At 38.3% G+C, this 16,473-nt stretch overlaps 1 protein-coding gene across 3 annotated transcripts in view; it reads right to left on the reverse strand.

The window, feature by feature from the left end:
• The window catches only part of CDH8 (cadherin 8), a 518,426-nt gene that overhangs the window by 147,778 nt on the left and 354,175 nt on the right, over positions 1-16,473 (reverse strand). For all 3 annotated transcript variants that reach the window (XM_042970108.1, XM_042970109.1, XM_015541187.2), the window contains one exon: positions 13,511-13,764. In XM_042970108.1, the coding sequence (XP_042826042.1) occupies positions 13,511-13,764 (254 nt within the window). The remainder of the gene's footprint in view (positions 1-13,510; positions 13,765-16,473) is intronic.

Raw genomic sequence — 16,473 nt, forward strand, 5'->3', positions numbered from 1 at the left:
AAATCACATTGCATTAAGTCCAAATGTGCCTGGGAAAGGGGGAGGGGTGGCCAGAGATGACACTAAGAGGATATAGTATCTCTTTAAGGACAGGAAGAATAAGCAGGCTTTTTCCAGGTGAAATATGTAAGGACAGCATCCTCAGCATAAAAAAAAAAATGCACATAGAAAATCTTGAGAGTTTGGATTTGTTTAGGAAACTATAAAATTAAAGGACTAGATTAGTGTGGGGAGAGCTCAGGTCTGACAGATGAGAATTCTGTCTTTTCTTTCCCATCCTTTCTTCCATCTTGGCCCTTACATGGCCTCGATCTCATGTCACTGAGTCTATAGGTAAAGAAAGACAATGAAAGTAAATAAGTTTTTTCAAAGCTTACAGTCATAGATTCATGAAGAAAAAAAGAAAAGGGCTGAGATACATAAAATATTACAAAAATCTTCACATCAAAAGAAGCAGCAAATATGAAAAGTCTGAGTTAGGAATAGTGTGCTTGAAGACCTTAACAGAGGATGGTGTGGTTGAAGTTCAAGACTCAATAGGGGAAGGGCCTCAGGGAATACATCATGAAAGACCTTGGAAACTGTATGAAGGATTTTTTTTTTCACCTGTAGGAAATGGGAAGCCACTTGAAAAAATATAGACGGAGAGTGATATGATCTAAAACACAGCTGAATTTCGTAGATCTTTTTGTGATGTAGAAATATGCTCTGAGCCATCCAATATGGTGACCCCTAGCTACATGTGGCTGTTTAGCCTGTGAAATCCTGCAAGTATAACTGAGGAATAGAAATGTGTATTTTATGAAGTTTAAAGTAATTCTATTCCAATTCAAAGATCCACGTGTGACCAGTGGCTAACCTACTGGTCAACACACAGCTCTAAACTGAGTTAATGATCATTTTGGCAGCTGTGTGAATATCAAGGCATAAGAGACTGGCAAATGGGACTTTTGCAACTACTCACATTAGAGATGATGGTGCTTGAGCTTAGAAAGTAAAATAAACATAACAGGGTAATTGTTTGGATGTGGGAACTAAAGGAGGTGGAAGAATATTGAAGAAATACCCTTATGAAAGGCTCACAGCCTTTTCCTCTTCTCAGGGGAAATCTAAAAGTGGAGAACATTCTTTAACTCTGTTAAATGTCTTCTGGGGGCTTCCAATCATGCCAATAATGACTTTTCTTTATATGAAAGAATACTGAAAGTTAATGAGGCTACATTAGCAATAAAACAGAGATGGCGTGAAATTAAAAAAAAAAAAAAAAGTACTCATTATGTATCAGTCTAGACCATAGGACCATACCCAGAATTAAGATTGAGTAATATATTTAATGTATTTATTGTGGTCTTCCTAATTTTCAGCTTCTCTGCTAACCCCGTGTATTAAATTCTTACTTAATCCTCTATATAAATGACTGGAGTAGCCCATATAAATTGTCCTGACTCTCAATGTCTATGGTTGTAAAATTAAGATAATACACATTCTTCCTCGGTCATAAAGTTACTGAGATAGTAAGTATAAAATCCTGACCATAGTATCTGACACTAAATGTTGGAAAGCTATAAGGATGGTGGTGTTTGATTATATATCTGTCCAATTTTGGTCAAAATCACTTACTGTACAAAAGAAAAAAGTATTTATTAAAAACATGCACACCCAAGAAATAATACAAATATATTTTAAATATTAACTGTTAAAGCAGGTGTTTTTAATGCATAAAATTGTATATATATTGAAATTTTAATTAGACATTTAGCAAATTCTGGATCATTTAATAAATGCTAAGGATTTATGCTAAATGATAGGAATTAATAGGTGGACAAGATGTGGCCTGTTAAATCTTAAGGGCTGGAAATGAATTTACATTGAAATAGCCTGTTTACCTATGTGATATACAATAGTACTAATAGAAGCACACCATTCCAGTGTCAGGCAGATGTAATTTGTCTAGGGGGAAAAATATTTTCCACTAAAAATACCCATCTTTAAGCACAATGCCTGCCCGCATTGTCTAACTTAATCTTGTACATTTAAGCAAGTGCAAAGCCCAATATCATGCACGTGATATTTAATACGGGTGATCTAGACAGGCTTCTTCTTTTTCCAGTGAGCACATCTCCCACACTTCACCATACTTTGGGGCCTGCTCCCTTTCCATACCTGCTCTGTCCTACTGTCTTCACAGGGACATTTAGATCTATTGCTGTCTTTTGCACCATTAAATATATTTTCCCTAACTCTGATCCTTCTTAAGGACTTTCCTAAATCTTATTTACTGTGAAGCTACACCCCTCAGCAGACTATCCCAAAACTTGATTTGAATCTAGAAGCCCATTTGGAAGGCACTTCAACTTGAACCACTCTGCTCCCCAGCAAGCTGGCTCCAGACACATAGAATAGAACCAGTAAACTTTTGATAGATGGATGGAGATGACATTTCTCCATTTTTAACGTGTTCTCTTATAAAATATGCAATATTATGTTTCCCCCTGCAACACTAAGTCAAATCTGATTGTCCTTTATCAAAAGCAAGGTTGTATAATACCTTGTGTCAAATCAGAATGTAGAAATATAAGGAAAACTAAAGGCTTGGTTGAAATGACTCCCATAAATATTTGAACATCAGATAAGCATGTCAATCTCCCTTTGTTGGGATGCAAAATAGAGGATTTATTTTGCTTTATGAGAGTAACAATATTAGATAACATTGCTCAGCCTACACAGGCATCTTTGTTTCTCTCAGAATATAAACGTTATTATCAAATTTGTTCCCTAGAGAAGACAAAGACTTCACCCATCAGAAAACAAAAACAAAAACAAAAAAACACAAACTTTTTAAACCCAAGATCAGCATTTTCCAATTTTTTTTTCCTGTCTCTAGATTCTTAAGCTATTTTTACCACTTAGATCACCCATATTTTATAAAATATTTTATAAATACATGCAGCTTCATAGTTTTGGATAACTATTGCCATACTACACCGATAACATTTCAGCTAACCAATCTGCCACTTCAGTGTTTGCATCTCAAAATGCAGAACAAATACACATTTGCCTAAAGGAAGACACTGTAGTGTGGTGGCAACATGGATTTGGGAGCTACATGGCTAGCAGTATGAATTTAGTCAAATCACTTCACGAATAAAGATGGTTAGTGCTCTTATCCACAGTTGACATGAAGATATTCTGTGCAGATATCTCTTCGAGGAAGGAAGCCTGGGCTGTGTGGGGAGGGGTCAGTAGACACCCTTCAGCTATCCACTCCTTAGAATCTGGATCCTTTGCAGAGAACCTACACTCCGGAGTTCATCTGGAGACGAAACAAGCAGAGGGATGATGCATTCCTCTGATGGTTAACACTCATCCCAGAAAGACCCCCTGGATTGGGTCTTTTGCCAGGACTGCAATGCCATTTGATTTCTCCCCCTGCTCATCCTGCTTTTGTCTCCTTCCATTCACAGGTGCTGATCCCTAATAAACATCTTGTACTTCCAATGCATCTACTCCCAGGGAAAACAACCTGCAACAAGTTGTTTAATGGAAATAGGATACGTGTCACTCATAGAGTTAACGTAATGAAGTGTGAACGAGATACATGTGAAGGGCACTATACTAATATGCTAAATAGTCACGAATAAAGATCCACAGATTATTTCCAGTATCACTTGGTGACTATCTAGTCTCATATTGGAGAATACATGTTAGAGTCTGTTAGCACACTATAGTAGCAAGTCTATTACAAGTTAATTTCTCTTTTTAGGGGATTTCATGCTTTTAAACAGAAAAATACTGCTGAAATCGGAGAATTTACCAAGACACTGAAATGAAGAGACCAGTGTTTGGCTAAGGCAGTCACCAGTCACACTTCTAAAAACCCTATATTATACTTATTACTGAGGTGTGGAGAATGGAGGAAAAAATCTGTTTTTTTAATAAACTCATGCAAAAAACAAGTAAATTCCCCGCTCCAAGCATGTAAGCATCACACCATTTCTCAGGATGCCCTTTCACAGCTTGTATGGTAGTTATGGGGATTGGCTCCAAAGCTACACTAAACAAAACTAGTCTTTTCTGGCAGAGTCAACATGAGAATACACTGTCATGGATCCCATGAAAACCAATGTCCTGAGGGCTCTCAGATAAAAATGGACAAAGTCAACTCCTATCACATAGTCTAACATAAAGAATTTCTTTGGCTGCTACAGGTTTAAAAAAATTATATATATATATTTTATCTTTAGGGACTTTCGGAGACAGAGTAAGATCCCAGAATTATACGGGAGCCAACTGTTCAAATCACTGATGAAAATCCAAACTGCTATCAGTCCAGGGTAGGGTTTGGCAAAAAAAAAAAAAAAAAAAAAAATTCTGTAAAGTAAGTATTTTAGGCTCTGTTGGCCATACTATCTCTGTCACAGCTACTCAACTCTGCAGTCATAGGGCATAAAAGAATAAGGGTGGTTGTGTTCTAATAAAACTTCAAAAAAGGGTGGTAGACCAGATTTAGCGCACAGGTTATAGTTTATTGACTGCAGGTCTACCGTAATAGAGTAAAAGTATTCACTAAAAGTCATGAGTCCTCCTTTAAGTAGGTCCTAAAGAAAAAAAAAAAAAGGCAGCTGTTGGGAGGAGGGAGACTCATACAGTAATAAGAAGATAAACCGCCTGTTACACCCAGAAGGATAAGTATCGTGAAACTCGCAATGCTCAGTGCATTAGAATCTAGAGCACAGACCAGTACAGGAGCTTCAGGGTCCTGTCTTCCATCATATGCTCCGGATACTCTGCAAAACTACACAAAGTTCAAAGACTGAATGTGCTGCTTACATTTTCTCCTTCTTAAAAAGTGCAATGAGCTTTGGCTAATTAACATACCTGTGGAATCCTAGTGCAAAGGAACTTGAGTTCAAATCAATGTGGCCACAATGTCTTTGATCCCGATAGTGTCCCTTAGGGCACAGTTAGGGAGATGCTGTTGTCAGAGAAAGGCAGTGTATGTCTATTTTTCAAGTTAACAGGCATACAGGTACTTTTCTATTCTAAAACATGTTTTGCTAAACACTGGTTTGCAGCCTCTATATGGAAAATTTATAGGAAGATGCAATTTTGAGCCAACTGCAAGTGAAGATGCTATTTAGAGCCACTTATAATGAAATAAACCCCTTAGTTATGAATCAGTTATTATATTTCGGTGAACTCCAACTGTTTCTTTCTCACTGCTTAATTTCATTCTAGCTTTTGTTATTATGCCTAAAGAAACCATTTTAACATTTTCTCGCATGCATTTTGAGTATCAAAAATTCCATCTACAAGTTTTCAGCTTTTTGCCTCTAATTGCTCCACTGGTTGGTCTAACTGCTTTGATAAATAATATTATCTGGTGCTGCTGGTCCCAGGATTCTAAGGCCTCTGCATCACATATTATTTATTACTCCTCTAAGGAGAAAAAAGGATTCCTTTTTTACCCAAAGCATTTCTTTACAGAGAGAGAGAGAGGATAAAAGAAAAAGAAAACATTCAAATTAATATAGGGTTTTCTACAGTGTGAGATATTTCCACTTTAGCATCATTGGATGTATATGGCTGTTTCTATTCAAATCCATTATGAAATGAGGACACTTCTTCCTTCATATGACCCTAACATTCCAGAATCCATCCTTATTTATCATTTTTAGAAAACATGTATCTAATTAGATAAATGTGAGAGTTGGGTTTTTCATGGCTATTTAGCCAGCCTCCCTACTACAGAATAAGGTTCATGGGGCAGGGGCTCTGTCTTTACAGAAATCCCCTAGTAAAATAAATAAATTCTATATATGACACATATATATACATATACGTGTATGTATACGAAAATGTATATATAGTCTGTGTGTGACTGAATGGATAAATGACTGACTAAATGAAAATATGACTTAATAGATGCATTAAGTAGTATTAGTTGAATTAGCAAGTATAGTGAGATTTGTTTTGGAACAATGATTTGGAAGGGTTGGTATTTTTGATTTGGGACACAATCAAGCTTTTACCTGGCTAAGAGTGTGCAGGAATGAAATGGCCAAATTTTAATTATTTTAAGAAAACTCGGTCCTTGTACTAGATCCTTGCACACAGGTGGTTAAAATGCAAAGAAGTGCAGCCTCTATGGAAAACAGAATGGGAGTTTTAAAAAATAATTTAAAATAGAATTACCATATGATCCAGCAATCTCACTTCTGGGCATTTGTCCAAAACAATTGAAACCAGGATCTCAAAAGATATTAGTACTCCTATGTTCACTGTAGCACTCTTTATAATAGCCAAGATATAGAAACAACCTAAATGACCATCAACAGATGAATGAATAAAGAAAACATGGTATGTTGATAGAACGGAGTAATATTCAGCCTTAAAAAAGGAAATTGTGTAGGGATGCCTGGGTGGCTCAGTCTGTTGCTCATCCGACTTTGGCCCGGGTCATCATCTCACCGTTCGTGGGTTCAAGCCCCATGTCGGGCTCTGTGCTGATTGCTCAGAGCCTGGAGCCTGCTTCGGATTCTGTGTCTCCCTCTCTGTCTCTGCCCCTCCTCCCTCGAGCACTCTCTCACTCCCTCTCTCTGTCTCTCTCTCTCTCTCAAGAATAAATATTGAAAAAAAAGAAAGGGAATTGTGTAATATGCCATGTCATAGGTGAACATGGAGGCCATTATGCTAAGTGAAATAAGCTAATCACAGAAACGTTAAGTACCGCATGATTCCACTTATGGGAGACAATCCGAAATAGTCAAATTCATAGAAGCATCAAATGGTGGTTGCCAGGGGCTGGCGGAGGGGGGGAAATGGGGAGTCTCTAATTAATGGATATAAACTTTCAGTTACACAGGATGAATAAATTCCGGAGATAAGCTCTACAATACTGTACTTACAGTTAACAATACTGTATTGTACACTTAAAAATCTGTTAAAAGACAGAAATCATGTAAAGTGTTCTTATCACCAAAAAAATAAGAGTAATAATAATAAATAAAAACAAACAAAAAATAGGTCCTTCCCTAAAATGGAAGTTATTGCAAGACTGAGGAGTCAATCAACACACAGTCTACTCTCCAAATTAATGCCAGGTTCTCTACTGAATGAAATATTTCCACTTTTGCATCACTGGGCATCAGGACTGTAAGGAGTGTTTTCAGGAAAAGAGCTCATTAACAGCAAGCTGGATAACCACAGTGAATTATAAAAATGCCCAAGTACAAGTAGGAACTAAAAATGTAATCTCTTGTGTTGAGTGGGCACTTACTTTCAGGAGAGGAATTGTGACAACAGAGCACTGTGCCTACCATGATCAGGTGTCCGTCTACTCTGCCTGCTGAATGGCCATTATCCCTACTTCTAATTTAAGCAGTTCATGTAGTCTTACCCAAGGTGAAGGCTCTGAAAGAAACAGGAAGCAACTACTAAAAAACCCCAGACACATGTCATCTCAACACAGTGGTAACATCAAATACACACTTCTCATAAATTTATTTAAAGGGAAAAACGAACCATAGAGGATTTACATGAAGGCACTGACTTAGAATTTCACACCTACCCTGTGCTAAGAATTTCTACCTTACATAAACAGTTTACTGCACATAACAGCATTTCAGAGTGTCTGTCACTAAGTATGGGCTCAGTAAATATGAGTTGTCATCAGCCTACTCCTCATGCAAGATGCCAGAAGCATGCACAGACATAGTAGTCAATGGTAAGAATAAATTTAGGTCTAAATCCTGGCCCTGCAATCCCTAACACACACACAGGGAACTTTTTTCAGAGACTCAGCTTCCTTCTCCATAAAACTAGAATCACACTGATGACTTCACAGCAACTTTTGTGAGAATTAAAGTGAATTGGTACATAATAGTAACTTACACCATGTTTCATTTATGTTATTGTTAGAACATCATTTCTTCTTTTACCTCCATCATCACGATTGTGTTTACAGCCAATAGTAACAAAACTCATACAAAGGGGTAGGGCTGAGGAGCAAAGAGCATTCCACCCATGCTCTGATTAATGTCACAGACCTGGTCTATCTTCCTTCCTTGTTGGTATGCATCCTGAATGGAATGAGGCCATTTAGAGAATGCACAGTTTATTATTTCAATTAAAATTGGTCCTGCTCGGCTGTTCCAGCAGGCAGAGACATGGGTGAAGCCACAGAGATCTCAGGGATAGAGTGAGGCAGAGGGACAGAGGATAGGCACTGCGTTGTCAGGAAAACCCAGGTATGCTTCATGGTTCCACTACAGTATTTGTGTGATACTCAGCAATTGAGGCTTTTTATCTGCAGTTTCCTCATCAGTTTGCGATAATGAGAATACATGTTCTATCACAGAGGTGTTAGGGAATGAAATGAGTATACTTAGCACATCCTTGTCACATATTAAGCACTCACCAGTAACAATACTCACTGCAGTAGCAGGGGCGTTTTACACTAACTGAGGTTAGACTATTTAGCAGCTAACTGTTAAAGGAAAAACAGGTAATTCTGCACAGCGAAGCAACCATTTGTAGAGGAAACTCTGCTTACATAAGTACCAGAGTTAAAAAAAAATGTTTATTCTTGAGAGAGAGAGAGAGAGAGAGAGAGAGAGCAGGCACACATGGGGCACAGGGGAAGAGAGAAAGGGAGACAGAGGATCTGAAGCAAGCTCTGTGTGTTAGTGCAGACCCCAGTGAGGGTCTCCAACTCACTAACGAGGAGACCATGACATGAGCTGAAGTCAGACGCTTAACCGACTGAGCCACCCAAGAGCACAAATACTGGATTTTTAATTTGTGTTTAGGACATGAAATTGATGGTGGCTTTATTAACTGGCAATGCTAGTAGCTACTATATTTTTTAAATTTAATAACTTAATTATTTCAGTTACCCTGTGAGGGACAGGATATTAACCCAAAATACATATGAGGAAACTGAGTCTAAGAGAATTCCAGAGACCAGCTGCTGGAGGAAGTAGCAATGATAGGATTGCTCAAAATGTAAGCTCAAAATGTATCACCTTTTTAAATATAAATAATTTACCCGACTTCATTCAATATTACTCAGAGACATTTAGTATTGAAAAGAGTAGCAAGTATTTAATGAATGTTCCTGGCAGGGACAAGGTAAGACCCTCCATGCCACTGTCTTCTTTCCCCTGAAAGGGTATAGACAAAGATACAGGTACGAATGTAGTTACAGACACAGGTTTAGGTACTGGTGCAGCCACTCTGGAAAACAGTATGGATGTTCCTCAAAAAATTAAAACTAGTGGGGCGCCTGGGTGGCTCAGTTGGTTAAGCATCTGACTTTGGCCTTGGCCATGATCTGGCCGTTCCCGAGTTCGAGCCCCATGTCAGGCTCTGTGCTGACAGCTCAGAGCCTGGAGCCTGCTTAAGATTCTGTGTCTCCTTCTCTCTCTCTGCCCCTCCTCTGCTCATGTTCTGTCTCTCTCTCTTAAAAATAAACTCTAAAAAAAAAATAAAACTAGAACTACTCTATGACCCAGCAACTGCACTACTAGGTATTTATCCAAAGAATAAAAAAAATGCTGATTTGAAGGGGCACATGCACCCCAATATTTATATAGCAGCACTATTGACAATAGCCAAAGTATGGAAAGAGCCCAAATAGACTGATTAATGGATAAAGAAGATGTGGTATATACATTCAATGGAACTGTACTCAAAGATCAAAGATCAAAAATATTGCCATTTGCAACAATGTGGATGGAACTAGAGTATATTATACTAAGAAAAATAAGTCAGTGAGAGAAACACAAATATCATGATTGCATTCATATGTGGAAGTTAAAAAACACAACGGATGAAGATAGACGAAAGGAAACAAAAATAAAAATATAGAGGGAGACAAACCACAGAGACTCTTAAATACAGAGAACTTGAGGGTTGTTGGTAGGGTGTTGGGTCAGGGGATGGGCTAAATGGGCAATGGGCATTAAGGAGGGCACTTGCTGGGATGAGCACTGGGTGTTATATGTAAGTGATAAAACACTAAATTCTATTCCTGAAATCATTATTAAACTACATGTTAACTAATTTGGATTTAAATTAAAAAAATAAATTAAAAAAAAGTACAGGTTTAGGTATAAGAATTTTAAAATACATGATATTTCCAACTTGATGATGTGCTCTAGAAAGAAGTTGAGTCTTACGGGAAGTTGACCAACCAATAAACAACTGAGTTTTTAAACACAGCAAATGCCATAAAAAGGCCTCTTTCTTACTGCATGTCAAAGTAAACATTCCTCTAAAAGATGGGTACCTTCTTGTCAGCATATAAAATACAACAGTTCTAAAGAGACAATAATCCATAGCTATTTGTCACTCAGTAATTCCCTGAATATCCATGTCCTCTAGTTCTGTTTAAAAAGGTTAAATGGGTCTAAATCTGTCTGCTAGACTTATAAGGAACCATGCATTGCTCTGGCTAGTCAGAAAATTTAATTTTCTACTCAAATTAACCAATTGTGCAAAGAGAGAGGAGAGCTGCTCTCCATAACACAATGAAATGGGCGGGGGGGAGGGGAACAAGTACAGAAAAGCAGAAGTGCTGAAAAATGCAGTTGATGATTCTTACGTTCCCATCCCATGCATCCAATCCACCTCCATGCACACTGAGGGGGGCTTGCCTTCTGAATCACTCATCAAAGCCCTGTTGCAAAATGCTTTGAAACAGTATTCGCCCCTTCTTTGGGTGGGACCATAGATGCCAAGGAATAAGCGCTTGCCTGAAATCTATCAGAGGCACAGATGTCAGTGTCATCAGGTGGTATCTTATCTGTCCATCTCTCCAGGTAACATGGCCTCTAATCCCCTTTAGCTTGCCTGAAAACAAAACACTTCTAACTGGACAGTTGTTGCTAACCAGCTTCAAGCGTCCTCTACACCTGCCTTTCAAAGCAGTGGTAATAATAAAAATAACAACAGCAATAACAGTAACAGTTAACTACAGTGATAATCATCATTTGATTCACTGGGAACCGGGAGTTGGTATCGGTAAATCTCCACGTTTGCATCAGTATATGGATAGATAACAGAATGTGCAAAAATATGTGGGCAACCATAAACCTGGATTTTTAATCAGTTCTGCCAATTTGGGGTTCCTGTCACTGTGGCATGAACAGTTCTTCAGACCTTCTCCTAGCTGATTAAGACCATATCTCTGCATTGGAAGTGTGTTCCCACTGCCACTATGGATTCCATGTTTGGGGTTTATATGTGATTGCCCCAATATCTGAAACCCCCTTGTCTGTAAGGGCCCCTGACTTGGCATACTCCTGAGCCCTTGTATGTTCCTTGCTAAAAAGTGTAGAAATCGTGTAAAATCAAGGGTTAAAACTGGCCCCATCATTCAGTTCTCCCTTCATTCTGTGTCATGCTTGGAGATGTGAGGCAAGAGGCAACTGCTCCTTTCTGTGTTCTTTCGGAGGACAAGTAGTAAAAACATGAAACAGGACAGAATATTTGACAAATATTGCCTGTATTTATATATTGGCATCGCAATACAGAGCCATTTCATAACTTCAATATGCAGTCAGAAAATGAATGACCATGCACATTTATTTCTCGGGATACATTTTTCCCTTGTTTTCAACACTTGGCCCTTTGAGAGATACAATTCTCTTAGGCAACTATGGACATCCTGTATGGCTATAGCTTGGTGAACTTCTTCAGAACTGAGAATGGACACCTGACCATTTTTCAAATCCCCAGGTGGGATTTTATCTTCTCAGAGATTGGGCTCTTTTGAGGGAATTTTCTTTTTTTTGTATCCTTTTGGGAAACCCTCTTCATTATCCTGAGTTTTGAAGTGGCTTGTATTAAAACCAGCTTTTCTGGATCTGAAAAGAATTATTTTTTGCCCAAACTATTTGGGGCACCGACTATTCTGTGAGTTTCACTTGTAGCCTCACAGTTTCAATGCCCTTGGGAGTAATGGAAATTTAATACATAAAAAAAAAAAAAAGTGAATAGATAAAACTTGCAGAAAGCTCACTTATCCAGAGTTTCTGTGATTAGTTGAAAATATATCCATTCAATGAGATGGGATGAACTGACATCTAACTCCCAGATTAAAAGGACAATTCTTTAAGACTGTATTCCTCCCTCTCCCCACCTCTCCCTCTCTCCCTGCTTGTCTCTCCCTACACCTCTCTTTCTCTCTCTCTTTTCCAACAAGCATTTCTAAGACAATATTTGAAATCTATACTCAAGCACATCATTAGCCAGTTTACATGTTATAGGTTTTCAGTGTTCATGTTATGTAGCTTCAGCACCTGTAGTGTCATGTAGATGAATGGCAAAAGAGAAAAGATGTACACAGTTCAACAACAATAACAAAAAAATGGAATTGAGCCTCATTTCTAAAAAAAGCAGAAAAACTTTAATAAAGAATCGTTTCATCTTGGGGCACCTGGGTGGCTCAGTTGGTTAAACATCCGACTTCAGCTCAGGTCATGATCTCATGGTTTGTAGGTTCGAGCCCCATGTCGGGCTCTGTGCTGACAGCATAGAGCCTGGAGTCTGCTTCCAATTCTGTGTCTCCCTTTCTCTCTGCTCCTCCCTCACTCATGGTCTCTCTGTCTGTCTCTCTCTCTCTCTCTCTCCCTCTCGCTCTCTCTTCCAAAAATGAATAAACATTAAAAAACAAATGAATTGTTTCATCTTGGGAAAAAATTCTGAGCAGGGAAAATATAAACAAAAGATTTTTTTTTTGTTTAATGGCAAAGAAAGATTTTGTCTAAAAGGGGCCAATCCAGATATGCTGACCTATCAGAAATGCCCATGAAGTGATATGAAGATAATTTCAAAGCCAAACACTAATGACACAAATAAGATAAGGGCCTCTTAATGAACTGAATGAGGCAGTGGTCTCATGTCTCTCAAGTTATTATATATATAGTTCACTGTAACTGTCAGAAGAGAAAGAAGACAAACCAGCAATACTTGCCCAATACTAGAAAAAAAAATGCAATTTTGTATTTCGCTTTCAGAGAACTCAGAAAGCTGCAATGGCTTCATTCATCTTGATATTCCTGGCTCTGGGTATTGCATGTAGCTCTTAGTAGGTGTGTGTGAACATGTGTGCCTGGGCACGTACGTGCACACACACATGCAGACATTGTGCTGACCAAAATCCCTCAGTCACGTGAGCTAATTACCAAAGGCAGCCACAAAGAATGTACACATAATTGCATTCTGTACTGATGTGCTTGTCCTTTGATGTAGCCCCTAAGCCTTTTAAAAAGGAAATACCTGGGGCGCCTGGGTGGCTCAGTCGGTTAAGCATCCGACTTCCGCTCAGGTCATGATCTCACCCCTTGTGAGTCCGAGCCCTGCACCGGTCTCTGTGCTGACAGCTCAGATGCTGGATCCTGCCTTGGATTCTGTGTCTCCCTCTCTCTCTCTGTCCCTCCCCAGCTCACACCCTTTCTCTCTTTGTCTCAAAAATAAACATTAAAAAAAATTATAAAAGGAATACCTTATAGGACTAGAGGTGATATCAGGGTCACGAGCAGTCACTTGCCCAATCACAGAGTTTAGAGCAGCATTTTCATGAACTTCGAGGAGGTAAGTAGGTGAAGAGAAGACAGGAGGCTCGTCAGCATCTTCAACAACAATTTTGACTGTCGCCGTGTCTTTAAAGGGCCCCCTGCCGCTGAAACGTGGGTCAATATGGACATTGGCTGCCTCTACCTTCAGCGTATAGGATTTTTTGGTCTCAAAGTCCAGAGGCTGTTAAGAAATGACAAAGATGAATGTTTCCCGCTAATGACCACAGCAGCAAGAACAAATGAGTATAATGCTGATGGATGATAGTTATGTGCATTTAAGCCCATTTGCGAGCCTTAATGGGATCACTCTCCATTCCCTCAGATTCAACCTGTAAATTTTACAGGCATTTATTGATATCTGTTTATTATACAAGCTCAGTGAATCTAATCTCCTATTGTTTTGTTTTGTTTTGCTCATTTCACTTGGAATTCACAAAATATTCACAGTCATGAATTGTGCCATCAAAATTTCACTTCAGAGTCATAATAAAATTTTACTAGTGGTGGCACGACCTGAATACCAATCAGCCAGTTAATCGGGCCTCTGCTGGTAGGAGATAAGGCGGCATCGAACACAATCTCTATCTGGGAAGAATATTTTATCATTTCTGCAACAGTGTGTGAAATGTAAAGAACTAGAAATAATCATTGTTTAGTCCAAGGAGACATTATAAAGCATAATTTAGCACTAATCCCAACAAAGAGTGTTTTCTGATTTCGCTTCTAAAATCACCGCTGCTCTACTGATCATGTGGCTAAAATAAGGTTTATTACTTTTTAGGGTATTCTTAGAAGGTCTCTATTATAAGTTCTGGGCTCTGAAGCAGGTGGGCATATAAAGAAATATGTATGCAGATACATATTTATCAGTGTTTATATTTAGAAGAAGGAAGGGTGAGAGCAGTATATATATAGATATCTAGGTCTGGCTGTGCCTCCACCAACCACTTAAAAGCAATTTGAAATTACCTCACTGCTCCATTACTGACAATACTTCTGACATATTAATATCTCATTCCTTAAAAGCCCCTACGACTTCAGCTAATGACCTAGGTGAAGAGAGTTAGGTAAAATATTTAGTTCCCCTAAATACTCAGAAGCCAATCTGTGTCAGATTCCTTACATTGCAATTCTTGTCAACTCGTAATATTTCAGATTTCATGAATAAACGTCTGTCAAAGTTCAGAGAGACAATTTAGGTGTGAGGTGCAATTCTTCACAATCTGCAATGCAGATTTTAAAAAAAATAAACCAGAAGACAAGCTGGCATTAGGGAACTCTTTCAGAACTCCTGTATAAGCTTAAATATGTATCTTTATTTCAGAATTGGGGTCGATCTTTCTACTTGAATTCAGTTCTAATGGGACTCGGCTTTTGGGGGAAATATTTTCTAGTAAAAAGGCATATCAGTTCTAATGGGACTCGGCTTTTGGGGGAAATATTTTCTAGTAAAAAGGCATGTAGTCACTTCCCTGTCTATTCTGAAATTCCTAGGCACACGTAGCCACGAATAGACGATTCAACATCAGCATTTGCAAAAATTTGCCAATCACCCCTACTGTAACCATTTTGCAATTTCAAATTCCTCACAAACACTGTTAAGTGTAGCAGATTATGTTCTGTTTATTTCTTAGTTCAACATAATGACAATGTATCCAAACACATCCCTAGTGTCCTTAGGATCTTATCAAACAGGAGACCCACGAATTGTAGAAATATGACACCCTACATATTGCTCTCTACATGAAAATACATGGGTTTCTCAGTGTCAAAACATGTAGTATATAGTTCCACGTTTATGAATAACAGTGAATAAAACTATAACACATGGCTAACTGCTTCAGTTTATAAAAGCACCTTATGGTAGCAGAGGATGGCAGTTAATAATAACAATAAAAATGACATTAGGAATCATTAGCTAAAGAAAATGTGGCTCTGGGTTATTCAATAATTGACTCAAGCATAATTTTACTGTATTCTATTTTAAACATGAGTTTTTAAATACTTTCCAACTCTTAACCTAAACTCAAGCCAGGTAGAAAGCTAGTGTTGTTCCGAACAGAGTTAAAATAAATGCAGCCTTTTTTTTTTTTCCTCTCGCTTGAAATTAATTTTAAAAAATTCACTGATTTTGTATAAAAAGTATGTCCAGGAAACTCCAGGTTCATAATCTTACTATCTCTCCAAGGCGGGATTTTTAGAGCATGGCCGTTGGAATCACGTTCTTGTGTAACATGATGGAGAGAATTAGAGAGTAAGCTTGGAGTCACATGAATATAATGCTGATCAAGACAGGGTCCCAACAGTGTGCTCTGCCATTTATATTCTTATTCATGAACACACACATCTAATTAAAATTAATTTGTACTGTTTTGTGAAAAAGATTCGAAAAACAGTATTGAAAAAAATACTCATGATGAGGATAAAAGGATATTTTCCCTTGCAAAGGTCCATGCCCATAAGATAATGAAATGCATTCTACATATTTTTTTTATGAATGTAGGTGTCATGATGATAAATAAATTCAGAAGCTACTGTACAGAATTTTTCACATCTATCACAAAAGAAATGGCTGCTGGCAAATGCAGATACAATAGCCATACATTATCTGTACTACTCATCTAGATGTTTCTTTCTCTCATGGTAGCCCCATACCCGGAAGCAAGGCCAAGAGGAGCTTCGTTTACCATAATGCTTGGACCTTTGATGCATGGTTTGGAGTAACCAATGGTAGGAGGGTTGGCCCTGCCCTTCTAGTGCTAGAGCTGACCAGAACAACTCAGGCTGACTGTTTTGTCTGTCCTGGAGTTTCTCTGAAAGTAGAGCCTGCAATAAAAACTTGGGAATCTTCAATATATTTTGTGCAGATATTCCAGGAAGCAGGAGTGTG

This window comes from Panthera tigris, chromosome E2 (assembly GCF_018350195.1).
Source record: "Panthera tigris isolate Pti1 chromosome E2, P.tigris_Pti1_mat1.1, whole genome shotgun sequence".
Classification (NCBI taxonomy): Eukaryota; Metazoa; Chordata; class Mammalia; order Carnivora; family Felidae; genus Panthera; species Panthera tigris.